The 15,509-nt window shown below is 39.5% G+C and overlaps 1 protein-coding gene and 1 non-coding gene across 2 annotated transcripts; one reads left to right on the top strand and one right to left on the bottom strand.

The window, feature by feature from the left end:
• Positions 1-9,885: 9,885 nt before the first annotated feature.
• On the bottom strand, positions 9,886-9,992 carry LOC145065162 (small nucleolar RNA R71). Its single transcript, XR_013688310.1, has one exon. It is a non-coding gene; the product is annotated as a small nucleolar RNA R71 (small nucleolar RNA).
• A 927-nt stretch (positions 9,993-10,919) lies between these two features.
• LOC145064576 (uncharacterized) lies at positions 10,920-11,498 on the top strand. Its single transcript, XM_079011998.1, has one exon. The coding sequence runs from the start codon at positions 10,920-10,922 to the stop codon at positions 11,496-11,498; it is 579 nt and encodes a 192-aa protein (XP_078868124.1).
• The last annotated feature ends 4,011 nt before the right edge of the window (positions 11,499-15,509 follow it).

Below are 15,509 nucleotides of genomic sequence, written 5' to 3'. Positions count from 1 at the left end.
CTAAAACAGTTTTGAAAACTAAAATGTTTAAGATGTCCAAAACAGTCCGTGAATGGAGTCCAACTTTTCTGATGAAAGCTGTTAGAAGAATTTAGATATGTTCTTGGTGTTTTGGTTTGTATTCCCCCCCTAAAAACTTGAGAAAACATGAAAATGTAGGGGTATGAACTCATCTTGTGTGATTTCAGTAGATAAGTGTTGAAGAAGAGAAGTGTTCAACCCAAGAACACTTGAAGAATCGCTTGAAGATTCGAAGCTCTAACACAAATATAATGGAGTTTGTGTAAGATATCCATGATTTGAGTGGAAATAATTGAGATATTCATAAAGGAAATGGATTATGCTTACCAAAGGTGGAGGAAAAACTCAAGATCAGCCCTTGAATCTCGGATTTCTAGAGAGAGAAAGTGAGAGAGAGAAGAATTTGATCTTCTTGTGAAATGAGAGCAAATGAGAGAAAATGAGGAGAGAGGATGAATATCCAGCTCTAAAAACATGGAGATGGCTTGTGAGGGAGGTAAAAAGTACAAGGAAGTGACAAGGTATGGTGGGGAGAAGTGTGGGTTAATCATGGAGTGGGTATGGGGTTGCTTGTGTCATAAAATAAGGTAAAGTCAACACTCTATCTTTGTACTTTACCTAATCTTATTTGGATAAGATTTTGCCCTTAAAATATGATTAAATTATTAATTTAGGGGTCTTATATTTTAAAATAAAGTTTTGGGTGAAAATCCCATGTTAAAACAATTAAAAACGGGTCTTAAACGCAAAATTACGCGAAAACCGGGTGAAAAATGAGCTTTCCAGCGAGATTCTTCGGACCTAGGCCGAAGTTCGGTCAGATGGTGCACGTTTCGGAGGCGAGAGGCGCGACCCAGAAGGAAAAAGCGAAGCGAGAGTTGATCCGAGGCTCGGTCCGAAGTTGGGTGGTTCGGTCCGAAGTTAGGCTAGAACCGAAGGGACTGTTGTGAACAGTTGTGAACAGTAATGAACAGTAACTTCGGTTCGGACCTTCCTTCTATGTAAGGTTCGGCGCGGATGAACAGTAGTCTCGGTTCGGCTCATAAGTCAACAGCTCGGTTCGGATTTATGAACAGTACTCTCGGTTCGGACCTTCATGAATAGTACTTTCGGTTCGGTTCATGAATAGTACTTTCGGTTCGGAGGGTTCGTTTCCTTAAGTCCGTTTTTCGCGTAGACTTCCGTTTTTGGGCTATTTTCGCAAAATTCGGGGGTCGGAATGCCCCGAGTGATTATAGAAAGTTGGGGAGAGATTTGGAGAGAGATTTGAGAGAGATTCCACATACTTAGAGAGATTTGGGAGAGATTTGACATACTTGGGGAGATTTCTCATACAAAGAGAGATTTGGGAGAGATTTCACATACTTAGGGAGATTTGGGAGAGATTTGACATATTTGGAGAGATTTCACATACAGAGAGAGATTTGGGAGAGATTTCACATACTTAGGGAGATTTGGGAGAGATTTGACATATTTGGAGAGATTTCACATACAGAGAGAGATTTGGGAGAGATTTCACATACTTAGGGAGATTTGGGAGAGATTTGACATATTTGGAGAGATTTCACATACAGAGAGAGATTTGGGAGAGATTTCACATACTTAGGGAGATTTGGGAGAGGTTTGACATACTTGGAGAGATTTGGGAGAGGTTTGACATACTTGGAGAGATTTGGGAGAGATTTCACATACTTAGGGAGATTTGGGAGAGATTTGACATATTTGGAGAGATTTGGGAGAGGTTTGACATACTTAGAGATATGTGGGAGAGATTTCACATACTTAGAGATATGTGGGAGAGGTTTCACATACTCAGAGATATGTGGGAGAGGTTTCACATACTTAGAGATATGTGGGAGAGATTTCATTGGTCACCTTTTTGAGTGTCCGGCTACGCACTGCAAGGTCCTTAAACCCCGTTAAGCCTTGTTTAAGGATCTTGCATACTCCCGATGAGTATGTAACATTGTTTTATTGGTTTGGCTCTCCACGTACCACCGTTTTTAGGTTAAGGAGATCTAGGTGAACGCACTTTTCGATTTATGATCTCTCATTAGAATAGAGAGTTGTTTAGAAGTTACATAACGTAAACTCTAGTACTCACGGCAAATTGAGTTGACCGGTTTGACTTGTTGACTTTAGTTAACCTTGACTTGACCGAGAATTGACGGTTGTCATAGATGATATCCTGACCTTAGATCGATCTTTGAGAAATAGCTCGAACCTTGCAATTGATCAAATAGGTCATCAATCCTCGGCAACGGATATCTATTCTTTATTGTTGCCTTGTTCAGCTCTCTGTAATCGATGCATATTCTCATACTTCCATCTTTCTTCTTCACGAATAACACCGGAGCTCCCCAGGGCGATGAACTAGGTCTAATGAAACCTTTGTCCAATACCTCCTGAAGTTGCATCATCAGCTCCTTCATCTCCGTTGGTGCTAATCGGTAAGGTGCTTTTGCTATTGGCGTGGTTCCTGGTAACAAGTCTATTCTGAACTCCACTTGTCTATCAGGTGGTAATCCAGGAAGATCTTCGGGAAATACTTCCGGATAATCAAACACCACCGGAATATTCTGCATCACCTTCTTTTCCTTCTTAGCATCAATCACGAATGCTAAATATGATGTACATCCCTTGGTCAAACACTTCTTGGTTTTCATTAGGGAAATGATTCCAGAATTTACTTGCCGTTTGTCCCCGTACACCATAAATGAATCTTTCCCAGGCGGGTTTACTTTAACTATCTTCTTCTTGCATAAAATTTCGGCATCATTGGCGCTAAGCCAATCCATTCCCAACACGATGTCGAAACCATTAAGTTCGATGGGCAATAATTTCTCGTGAAACTTATTCCCATTAAGGTCGATTAAGATGTTTTTCATACGACGGCTAACAGGTACAAACTTGCCACTAGCTACTTCGACTAATAAAGCATTATCTAGTCTATCAACAGGCAAAGCTAGCTTTCTACCAAACTCATGCGAAATAAAGGAGTAGTTGGCTCCAGAATCAAACAAAATTTGAGCAAGTAGTTCGTTAACAAGAAAGGTACCTGAAGCAACATCAGCTTCATCTTTCGCAGCCTCAAGTGTCATCTGGAAGGCTCACGCCTTCGGCTTTGGTGGAATGTTGGGCCTAGCTGCCTCCTTCTTCTTCGGACAGTCTTTCAAAATGTGCCCCTCTTCATTACAACCAAAACACATCCTTTTGTTGTTCGGACGCTCATTGGCAAAATGTCCAACCTTCCCACACATGTAGCAGGTTACATCCTCGCTACATTTCCCAAAGTGCTTCTTCTTACACTTATCACACCACTTCGCTTCGCCTCCTTTTCCTCCAAACTTTTTCGAATCAGATTTCGAAAATTTGCTTTTCTTACTGGAACCAGATGTTCCCTCAAACTTTCTCTTCTCACCAACCTCAACCTTGTCGGTGGTTCTTCCTTTTATCATGTTCTCAACAGACTTGGTAGCCCAGATAGCTGCCTCTAGAGTATGTGCCTGACGTATTGGCACCTCGTACTCCCATGGGAGTCCCTTCGCATACCGGTCCACCTTTGTCAGCTCATCTGGAACGATACGCAAGGCAAACTCCATCTTATCGGTGAAGTTATTGGTGTATTCATCAACTGACATGCTGCCTTTCGTCAATGTCAGAAACTTGTTCTCTAGTTCCAACAGATTTTGGGCCGAGCAGAACTTGCGCTTGAACTGCACCAAGAACTCTGCCCATGTCAATTGCAGTGGCTCATTTGGGCTCAACGTCTTCCCTAGAGTGTTCCACCAACGAACGGCTCCACCTCGGAATTGACGCACTGCATAGATAGTCTGCAACTTGCCTCTGCAGCCACAAGTCATGAAGGCTAACTCCATTTCGGAGATCCAATCCATAACCCCAATCGGATCCTCCTTTCCATTAAAGGTCGATGGTTTGCAAGTTAGAAAGTCCTTGTACTTGCATCCCATTCCATCATTCCTTCCATCATGGTTGTTTTGCCTAATTATCGGTGGGTTGGCTTGACCAACAGACCCATTGAAGTTTCCACCTTCTGAGTGCCCTTCATTTAATTCAGGCTCTTCCACACGAATTGACAGTTCTTCACGATTCTGTTGAAGCAACCGTTTAGTTTCAACCATCTGACGATCCAACATCGTCTGAATCATCATTTGCACACCATCCATGGTTATTGGCTCAGGTGCTGCTGCTACGACAGGTATTTGTTCAATCACTGGTGGTTGATTCCTGTTTTCGTCAGCATTTCCAACTCCACTTCTTGTTCTCACCATTTTGATCTACACACCGAATAAGGTGAAATTAGATCCTCAATCACGATAGATATTCAAATCATCCTTATCACTCCGAAACGTTTACATGCTAGTTCTAATATCGTAGACGAACGCTTAGAATCCTACACACAGAAGGTTTCTAGATCCGGTCGGCAACAGACCATAGATTCGAACAAATAATATCATATATGGCAACATATAACATTTAGCACATAAAAGCATTTTAGGAAACTTTCCTAAAATAAACCAGTGCTCGTGTCTAAAACATAACAGACACACATCTCAAAACTTCACTTAGCATTCTAAGTTTAAGTCTAGAAATCCTACAAATTCTTAGTTCGCTTAAACTTATGCTCTGATACCAACTGTGACATCCCCAAAATCTCGGCCAGAAAAGACCGATTTTCATTTATGCTTTTAAAATAATTTCAGAGTAAATCCTTTTGATTTGAAAGAGTTGCGGAATTTGTTCCCAAAAACAAAACATGATAAAACAATGTTTACCAAAGCATTTCATAAAAGAAATGTATTTTTCATTATATAATCAAAACTCGGGGTGTCATGTTCCGATACAGACCAATAAGCATAAACGATAACATTACAAGTCATTTAACAAATATATACATATACAGACTTGTAAACAAAACAACTTGATGGTTCATCCATCTTATGCCCTCGCGCCACTTCCTGTAATACAAATTAAAACTGAGTGGGTCAAGCTTGGGAGCCTGGTGAGCATATAGGGTTTTCAACCCACAATAAATAATGATATTTAATTTCCACCAACCAACAATAACCCAATTACCCATTCCCGTTATTCTCACTTTATGTCCCTAAAACAACTAACATAAGGGACCTAGTCTAAGAATATTTCATCGGGGCGACAACACATGCTTCGGGGGTTCCTCCGCAATATAAGTCAAATAAGGAAACCATGAGGGGGATGGATTACAGCGAATGAACACCCAAGTTTATTAACACCTACAGGTGGCAAACCTGCTAATGTTTCCACAAGACTATCTAGAAGAGTCCGTGGTCCTCATCTAAACTCGGCTAGATGACTAAATCAAACAACAACGAGGCCACTCATCTATTTATTACACACCAACTATCTATCCATGTTCTACCCAACATATTAGTAGATAAAATACACATTTTTATACATAGTTTTGAAAACCTTTATAGCATGCTTTAATCAATACATATTTCACATAACAGATGAGGCACACACACACATAACACATATTTCATAGAGAATAAATCATATCTATGAGATAGAAGAGAGTGAATATACATTCACACATATAACACAAAATATACACATAACACGTATTTCGTATAAAATACTTTATAATTATGCGTTTGAAGAAAGTGACCACACACTCACACCTATAAACAACAATATACTTAATACACTCGAACCAAACTTGTATTATTATCGTGTTTATGAAAGGTAGTATACACTCACTTGATCAGAAGATGATCGGACAGCACTACGACTTGCAGAAGTAGTAATCCTCAGCAGATCTGGAAGATCTTCACAAAAAATCGAACTTCTCGCAGAAAGAGCTTCGGCTCGGGAATCGTACTTCTCGGGATCTTCAGGATCTCGGGACTTGCTTCGGGGCTCGAGAATAATACCGGGGCTTTGGGGTATTTCTGGCACGCAAATCGATGCAAAACGGGAGAGAGAAGAGAGAAAAGAGCAAAAGAACTCGGTTGCCCTCGCTTTCTATTTATAGGAGGCTGGAGCCTCGGAGTACGCAGGGCGTACTGCTCCGAAATCGTCACTGCTTACGTATCCGAAGTGCTCGAGTGCGAGTGTCGACATCCCTCGGTGTACGCGGGGCGTACTTCGGATCAGATCGGTGACTCCTTCGGATAATCATCCGAATTAAAGATTAAATTTAAATACAAATTATTTAATAAACTTCGTAAATTCATAACTTCTTCATACGAACTCCGTTTTCGACGTTCTTTATATCCACGCGAAGGTGAGACTACGCTCTACAACTTTCGTTTAGACTCCGTCGGCTAGTTTTAACTTTATTTTTATTATTTATTTTTAATAAGCCGGGACAGAAAAACTTCGTTATAAATTCATAACTTCATCGTTTGACGTCCGTTCTCGCCTAAATTTTCATCGCTTCGATACCAACAACGAGACCTTCGATCCTCGTTTAGATTGCTTTAGCTAAAAACCGCTCGATCTCAAATCGAGTATTTCGGGCTGCACACCGCTAAGCCGAAACTTCGATAAATCATAACTTCTTCATACGAAGTCAGATTTGGGCGTTCTATATATATTCGGAAACCTCGTTTCAACTACTACAACATTATCCAAAGATGTCAAGTTTATTTTACACTTAAATTTTGACGCTTATTTTTATTCTTAATTAATCAAACCACATAATTAAGAAATTAAGCACAAAACACATAATACTCAAATAATATACTTCTATTATTTCAAAACGGGTTACAAAGGTTAACCTAGGCTATTACATTGCTAAAACTGGCAAGCCCGGAAACACAGGCGTTACAAGAAGAGATATGGTCTTTATTGAAGATAAAAAAGGCGATTAGTATTAAGAAGGATGTTTTGTTTGAAAATATGATGCAGAATTTTCGTTTCTATGTCACAAGGGCAAATGGTTAAGTGTGTGATTTCTCTGTGGTTGATTTTCCATTGATGCATTTGTATGATCTTATACAAATTGCTTTGCTTTTGAAAGATAAAGATGTTTCATATCTTCGAGAAACAGATCCAAAATTTTTAAGCTTGGAATTGCTCACATCAAGATATTCATAGATAACTACTATGAATGTTTGGTATTAACTGATGTGGAGTTGGCTACTGCGAAGGGGTTATAAGTGAAAGTTCCTATGGAGCCGACGAAGACTCAGGCTAAGTTAAAGAAGTATGCTGATGGGGAAATATGCTTGAAACCATTTGGGTTACTGTTCGTTGGAAAGGATAAAAGTGGGAAGAATAAAAGATTTTTGTTCCAAGCATCTGAAGTTGAAAGGTATACCACGTCCCAGTATATGAACTTTATTGTTCGTATGAATAATTGTTCGAATAACAATTAAGCGGATAAGAAAGAGATGAAGAAGATATTATCTTGGTATACTGAGATTCGTAGGTGATGCTTTTTGCTATTCAAATTATCACGAATTAAGAAGTTCTGATATTTGCATAATTAGCCATATGTTTAGCATATTTTTCTTATTCATTTTTAGCTAATTATGTGCATAATGTGGACAAAAGGTACTTAATAATGCATTAATTGTGTTTTTAGTTCAAAAGACATGCTTGGAAGTAAAAAGGAATAAGGAGAAGCAATTAGAGACCAAAGAATGAAGAAGAAGGAAAAATCCACACCTACTCGGCGAGTCCACGCACCAACTCGGCGAGTTCATGAGAATGTTCCCAAAGAAAAGTTAAGAATCCTTTTCGTACACGGATTTTACACACCTACTCGGCGAGTCCACGCACCTACTCCCCGAGTTGCCCCTGTTTTGTGATAATTATAAATATGGGATATTAATCCGAATTGGGGGACTTTCCTGGAATCCTTGGGGAGAAGCAAGTTGCGAATCAGAATTAGGAGAGATCTGGAGAACAAAGATACAACCCTAAACCTAATCCCGAAGAAGAATTGAGGCAAATTTACATCATTCTTACTTTAATCTATTGTTCTTCATCATGTTTAGACTTTTATATTTCGTTTTTGTGCTGTCAATTACCTCAATCATGAGCTAAAACCTTTTAACTTCTGTTTGGGGAGACAATATTGAAACTATGGTTTGATATATGGTAGGATTGATTTAATATTGGTGATTTTGTTAATTCTAGCTTGTTAAAGAACCTTATGTGTGAATGACAACTATTTTTATGTTAATAGGAAGATAATTAAGCTGCATGAATATCTCTTAATTGTTAGCTCATATAATTTATGTGACCACTTTATTATATGACTAGGATTAGCGACTGTGAAACTAGAATTAATAGAAAAATAGGTAAATTCATGTGTGAGCTTGTGTGATGACCATCAACAAGAGGTTAATTAAAGAACCAAATTAGTTAACCATTACAAGTCTAAATTAACCCGAATGAATAACCTAGTGAATTGAATTAAATTAGACAACTGGCCACTGTTTGAGTTAGTTTATTCTCTAAGGATTAGTGTAGCGAACGTGATTAGTGTAGCGAACGTGAATCTAATCACTTGAATCGGTAGCCAATAGAAGAATCATTCCATTGCACTATTGCCATGGTATCAACCATAGGATCAATTGAGTTAAACTAAACAGAAGTTCCCTTCGTGATTGAATTTAGTTGAATCTTTGCTTATCTAGTTTTTAGTTTAAGCATTAGTTGGTAAGTTACTAGTCTTGTAAAACTAGAGAAAACCTCTTTTTATTACTTAATTTTAGATAAAATTAGTTTTTAGTTTTAATTCTACGTTCCCTGTGTTCGATACCCTACTTATTTAGCTTTACCATAATTGATAGGTCCATTGCCTTTGTGTGTTTGTTTTATAATTAAAAGTAGGATTAAAACTAGTTGAGTTTACAGACATCAAGTTTTTTGGCGCCGTTGCCGGGGAACGGTTCAAAAATTAAATCTAATTCCTAATTTTATCGATCCTTTGTGTGATTTTTCTTGCACAAAGTTAATTTTTTTAGTCATTCAGTAAGTAGGTTAGGTGTTAGAATCCATTAGTATTTTTTATGAATTTTTACCTTTAGTTTTAATTTTTTTTATAAAACACGCTACTCGCCGAGTGCACTCGCACCTACTCGGCGAGTAGCCTAGTGTTTGATATTTAATTTTCGTTTAGTTAAGTTGCATTTTTTTTCTTTTTACGTGTTTTTCTGGTTTTATTTCAGGAATTTCATGACCAGAGGATCCAACACTCCGCTGGTACCCCCGCTTGAAGACCCGGAATCCGCATTGAGAAAGAACAAAGGCAAGGACGTGGAAAGCTCAAATACACCTAAGAAGTCTCCTTTGTCTAACTTGAAGACTGTTTTTGGGGAAATGAAGACCAACAAATCAGGAGCATCCAACACATCTTTAGCAAGCGAAGACCCGATCAAAGAAGACACCGAGTACGACACCGAGGAGGAAGAAGAACCTACATACGGGCACGACTCCGATTCTGGCGACGAGTTAGCTCTCACCATGGCTAACATAAATGAAATTCCCATGGGAGAATGGAAGAAGAGGATCTGCGATGACACTCGCCCGAGACTTGTGCAACCCGCAATTCTCGCAACTGCTACTTTTGAGCTTAAGGGTCACATTCTTGCTCTACTCAAGGAGATCCCCTTCACCGGCAAAGACCATGAAGATGCTTACAAGCACTTGGATGAAGTCAATGATGTGGCTGACTATTTCAATGTTCCAAATGTGCCTCGGGAAACTCAGTTACTTCACATGCTTCCGGTGACTTTGAAGGGTGCTGCAAAGGATTGGCTCAAGTCATTGCCCCCCGGATCAATCACTACATGGGCCCAAATGAAAGAAGAATTCATTGATCAATTCTGTCCGCCATCCAAGATATCCAAGCTCAAGAAAGCCATTGCTAACTTTGAACAACAAGTAGGGGAGTCACTATATGAAGCTTGGGAGAGGTACAAGAGCTTGCTAAGGAATTGCCCACATCAGGACCTCATTAGTCAACAAGAAGCCTCCATCTTTTATGATGGAGTAAATGTTACCACAAGGCAATTACTTGACTCGCAAGGTCTACTCACGAAGAAGGCACCTCAAGTGATAAAGCAATTGATTGAAGAATTCTCTAAGCATTCTAGAGAATACCATAATCCAAGAAATGATGTGACTAGGGGGCCGCCTATGCAGCTTCAGAAGACTTGTCAGCGGTCATGGCTATGCTAAAAACCATAGATAGGAGGATAGATAAAGTGGATCATACAATACATGCTATTCGGGTGGGTTGTGAGAATTGCAATGGACATCATCTTACTAGAGACTGCGACTTGGATGAAAATGGCAACAAAAAGGTGCAAGTTTGTTACTCAAGTGGGGACCGATATGATGAAGATTGGCGTAAAACAAATAAGGAGTGGCTCCCTTATGACAAGTACAAGAAGGATAAGGAGGAGAAGTACAATGAAAAGGGAAGAGGTTTTTACCAAAAGGAGGAGCTGGCACAAGAAAGAAAACCAAGTTTGGAAGAGATGCTTACCAAATTTGTAGTTGCTTCAGAAAAGAGACATAATGATCATGATGCTGCAATCCAAGAAAAAAGAACCATGCTTAGAAATCAGCAAGCATCTAGCCACAACATTGAAACGCAACTTGGGCAACTTGCTCAACAAATCAATCAAAGATCACCCGACGAACTTCCTAGTAAAACCGAAAACAACCCACGAGGCGTGCACATAAACATAGTCACAACAAGAAGTGGGAAGATAATCACTCCTCTGGCGCCCATTCAGAATGAAGTACCCAAAGACTTGCAAAAGGAGGATGCAGAAAAAAAATCAAAATAAAATTCTGCATGACACAGACTCTACTCGCCGAGTCCACTGCCAGATTTGAAAGAACAAGTTCCTAAAAAGCGCTTTCAGCATCCAATGCCATATCCATCACGAGCTAAGAAAGAAAAGCAGGAAGAGGAGTACCAGAAGTTTCTCGACCACATTAAAGCTCTTCAAATCAACATACCCTTCATTGAAGTCGTCGCTCAAATGCCAAAATATGCAAAGTTCCTCAAAGAGCTTCTAACCAATAGAAGGAAGATGGAGGTGGTGAAAGAAGTAGTTCTTAATGAAAACTGCTCAGCTGCCATGTTAAACAAATTACCAAAGAAGAAAGGTGACCCAGGAAGCTTGAATTTTCCTTGCCAATTTGGCAACATGGCCACCATCCATGCTTTGGCTGATTCGAGAGCAAGTCTGAACCTCATGCCCTATTCATTCTTCAAGAAATTGGATCTCCCGGAACCAAGGCCAATTCGCATGGCAATTCACTTAGCAAACAAGACAGTCACATTTCCAAGAGGAATATGTGAAGACTTATTGGTCAAGGTGGACAAGTTTGTATTTCTCGCTGATTTTATAATTCTAGACATAGAAGCGGATCCCCAAGTCTCGATTATCCTTGGAAGACCTTTCCTCAGCACGACAAGTGCTATAGTGGACATGAGAGACTAGAAGCTTACTTTACAGGTAGGAGAAGATTCAGTCACTTTCGGGGTTGATCAAGCTATGAATCATGCAAGGAATAGTGATGACATGGCATTCTCGATAGACATGTTTGATGAATTGATGGAGGAGTGTGATAGTGAAGATTCCAACAAATCCACTATCTTTGATAAAGAATTCGACGCTGAAAAAGACTTACTGGAGATCGAGAGGCTGTTGAAAGAAGCGGAGTATGAAGGAATAATAAAGCAATCTGGGAGAGCTACTCGACGAGTAGGGCTGATCTACTCGTCGAGTCCATGTGAAGAAAAGATGGAATTCATAAATTCAGCAACTAACTTGTCGAGTCCTTCTCCTGCACTCGGCGAGTACAACATGTAGAACCCAAAAACCGAACTCAAAATGTTACCAGATCACTTGGAGTAGGCTTTCCTTGAAGATGTCCATCAAAAGCCAGTTATAATAGCCTCTGATCTCTCCGAATATGAAAAAGAAGAACTAGTTCAAGTACTGTAGAAACGAAAACGGGCCATAGCATGGAGCATTACCGACATCAAGGGAATAAGTCCCTCTTATTGTTCACACAAGATTAACCTGGAAGAAGGAGCAAAGCCGATTGTACAGCACCAAAGAAGATTAAACCCAAACATGCAAGAAGTGGTCAAGAAGGAAGTAGTCAAGCTCTTAGATGCGGGGATCATTTACTCTATTTCCGATCGTCTGTGGGTGAGTCCGGTTCAAGTGGTTCCCAAGAAAGGAGGAATGACGGTCATAACCAACGAGAAGAATGAGCTTATTCTGACACGAACGGTAACCGGTTGGAGAGTGTGCATCGATTATCGAAAGCTAAACGATGCCACTCATAAATACCATTTCCCCTTACCTTTTATTGATCAAATGCTAGAACGATTATCGGGTCATAGTTTCTATTGTTTCTTAGACGACTTTTCGGGTTATTTCCAAATACCCATAGACCCCATGGACCAAGAAAAGACCAGTTTTACTTGCCCAAGTGGGACTTTTGCTTATCGACGCATGTCCTTTGGGTTATGCTATGCACCCGCGACATTTCAACGGTGCATGACAGCCATATTCCACGACATGGTGGAAAAATTTATGGAAGTCTTTATGGATGATTTTTCTATTTTTGGATCTTCCTTCCATGATTGTCTCACTAACCTTGATTTGATGCTTGCTAGGTGTGAACAGACCAACTTAGTTCTTATTTGGGAGAAATGTCACTTTATGGTCATGGAGGGTATAGTTCTAGGCCACAAGGTTTCCAAATCGGGAATTTAAGTGGATCGGGCAAAGATTGACACCATTGCCAAATTACCTCCACCAACTAATGTGAAGGGCATTAGAAGTTTTCTTGGACACGCAGGATTTTACCGGCGTTTTATAAAAGATTTTTCTAAAATAACTAGACCTCTAACACAATTGCTTTTAAAAGATGCACCATTCAATTTTAATAAAGAGTGTTTAGAGGCGTTTGAATTCTTGAAAGAAAAATTGACTAATGCCCCGATCATTATTGCCCCGAATTGGGAGTTACCGTTTGAAATAATGTGTGATGCTAGTGACTTTGCTTTAGGAGTTGTCCTTGGTCAAAGGGTTGATAAGCACTTTTGACCCATTTATTATGCAAGTAAAACTCTAAATCCGAGCCAAGAGAATCACCACCACCGTAAAAGAATTATTAGCTGTGGTGTATACCTTTGATAAAGTCTGCCCATATTTAGTTTTATCTAAAACAACTGTTTTTACTGACCACTCTGCTATCAAGTATTTGTTTGCCAAGCAAGATGCCAAGCCAAGATTGATACGATGGGTTCTACTTCTTCAAGAGTTTGACATCGAGATACGCGACAAGAAGGGATTGGAGAATGTAGCAGCCGACCACTTATCAAGGCTTGAAAACCCACAATTGCAAGAAGATAGATTTGGAGATGACTTCCCGGACGAATACATTATGGTGACCACGGGAGAAGAACCATGGTTCGCCAACATAGCTAATTACTTAGCTAGAAAGTACATCCCAAAAGATCTTACCTGCCAACAAAAGAAGAAATTCTTTTCCGAAATAAAATATTACTTTTGGGATGAGCCTTACCTTTTCCTAAATTGCGCGGACAGAAGCATATGAAGATGTGTGTTCGGGAATGAAAGCCAACAAATCTTGGAGCATTGTCATAGCGGGCCCACTGGTGGATATCATGGAGCACACTACACTGCTAAGAAGACCTTTGATATTGGGTTTTTTGGCCCACAATTTTTAAAGATGCAACTCAATTTGTCAAAGAATGTGATGCATGTCAAAGAGCGGGAAATATTTCATCCCGAAATGAAATGCCACAACAAAGTATTCAAGTGTGCGAGGTATTTGATGTTTGGAGGATTGATTTCATGGGACCATTTCCCATGTCAAAAGGCAACAAATACATATTAGTGGTGGTGGATTATGTATCCAAATGGGCGGAGGCACAAGCATTTGATGGGTTTTGAGCATTCTAACACTTCCTAAGTGTACATGCAACCCTAATAACCTTGGATCTATGTTTGTCTAATTATCATGCAAAGTTGAATTCCAAGGTTATATTCCTATCTAGCATACATGAGGAACAATTTTGACTTGAATCATAGATAGAATAACTTACCTTGTTGTTGATTGTGTTCCTTGAAACCTTGTGAGCCTAGCACCCCAAGTGTGATGCCTCAAATGCTTCACACAACACCAAATGCTCTTGGAAAGACTCTTGAGATAACACACACTTCTCAAAATCGGCCAAGCCCTCTAGTTTCTTATGTCTAGCCGATTTTGGTGGAGAATATGATTCTTATATAGTGTTGACACATCTAGGGTTACACCATGTAAACCCTAATGTGTCATGACTCTTCATTTCCATGACCCATGGGTTTGTAACTCCCATGGAGCATCCATGGAGCATCCTATGGATAGAACCCAACTTGATAATCCATGGAGCCTTTTAGCCCACTATACAAGATATGGATGATTTACATAATCAACCCATATATTTAATTAGTTATCCTTTGATCACTTAATTAATTCCAAATTAATTCTTGATCAACTAATCAAATAATATTATTAATATATTAGAACTTATAATATATTAATAATCTCCAAGTGTTATTTCTCTCATTTAGTCTATCCAATTGCATGGTGCCATGCAACCCAAATGGACCATGCCGGGTCGGGTCAAGTACAAGCCCGAAATAGTTATGGACTTAGACACCTTATCCAACAGTCTCCCACTTGGATAAGTCTAATAACTATATCTCTAGTACTTCAGGAACCGACCGGCAATCGTAGCTCTTTCAAGGTCTCTCGGAACTGAGAAGATGATGATACGCCATTTAAGATAAGTGATCATATAATCCTCTGTTCTAGATATCAGCCGGACAAATACATGGAACATGTCTTGCTTATTGTCCAGCATTTGTTTCCCTATTTCCGATTTGTTTGACATAGAACTTAATTGAACACATCAACTTAGTTCTGACCGGGCCCGGTACATGGGTCAAAACAAAATCATCGAGGGGCCCAGATACCAGCTTCTAATCCAAGAAGGAACAGATAAACTTCGACTCATATGTTTGTTCTACCACTCATTGAATTACACACAAAAGTACGTTTTATAACATCGAGTTACCAATGCGGTTTCGTACAGTCAATGCATAACCAACTTGTAAGTAACAAATCATATCTCTAGGTTTGAAGACTTATATGATATTACCGTCTCACGATCACTCGAGATTAAAATTCCATGAAGTGATTCCAGTGAGCGTGGGTTGTGTCCAATGCTCAGAACTTATGAGCACTCATGATTGTTGTAGCCTTGTCCAAGACCTCTACAACCAAACATGACAGTCTTGATTCATATCTACTTCCAACATATGACCGACTGTGGAGGTTTGAATAATATGTTATACCAAACAATATTATTCTGGAAGTCAAAACATGCAAAAGAAATATAGTAAACGATTGACAAGAGATAGCAA

Source organism: Lactuca serriola, chromosome 7 (genome assembly GCF_051521515.1).
Source record: "Lactuca serriola cultivar US96UC23 chromosome 7, Lser_US96UC23_V15, whole genome shotgun sequence".
NCBI classification, from domain to species: domain Eukaryota; kingdom Viridiplantae; phylum Streptophyta; class Magnoliopsida; order Asterales; family Asteraceae; genus Lactuca; species Lactuca serriola.
This window is presented reverse-complemented; position numbering and strand designations above follow the sequence as displayed.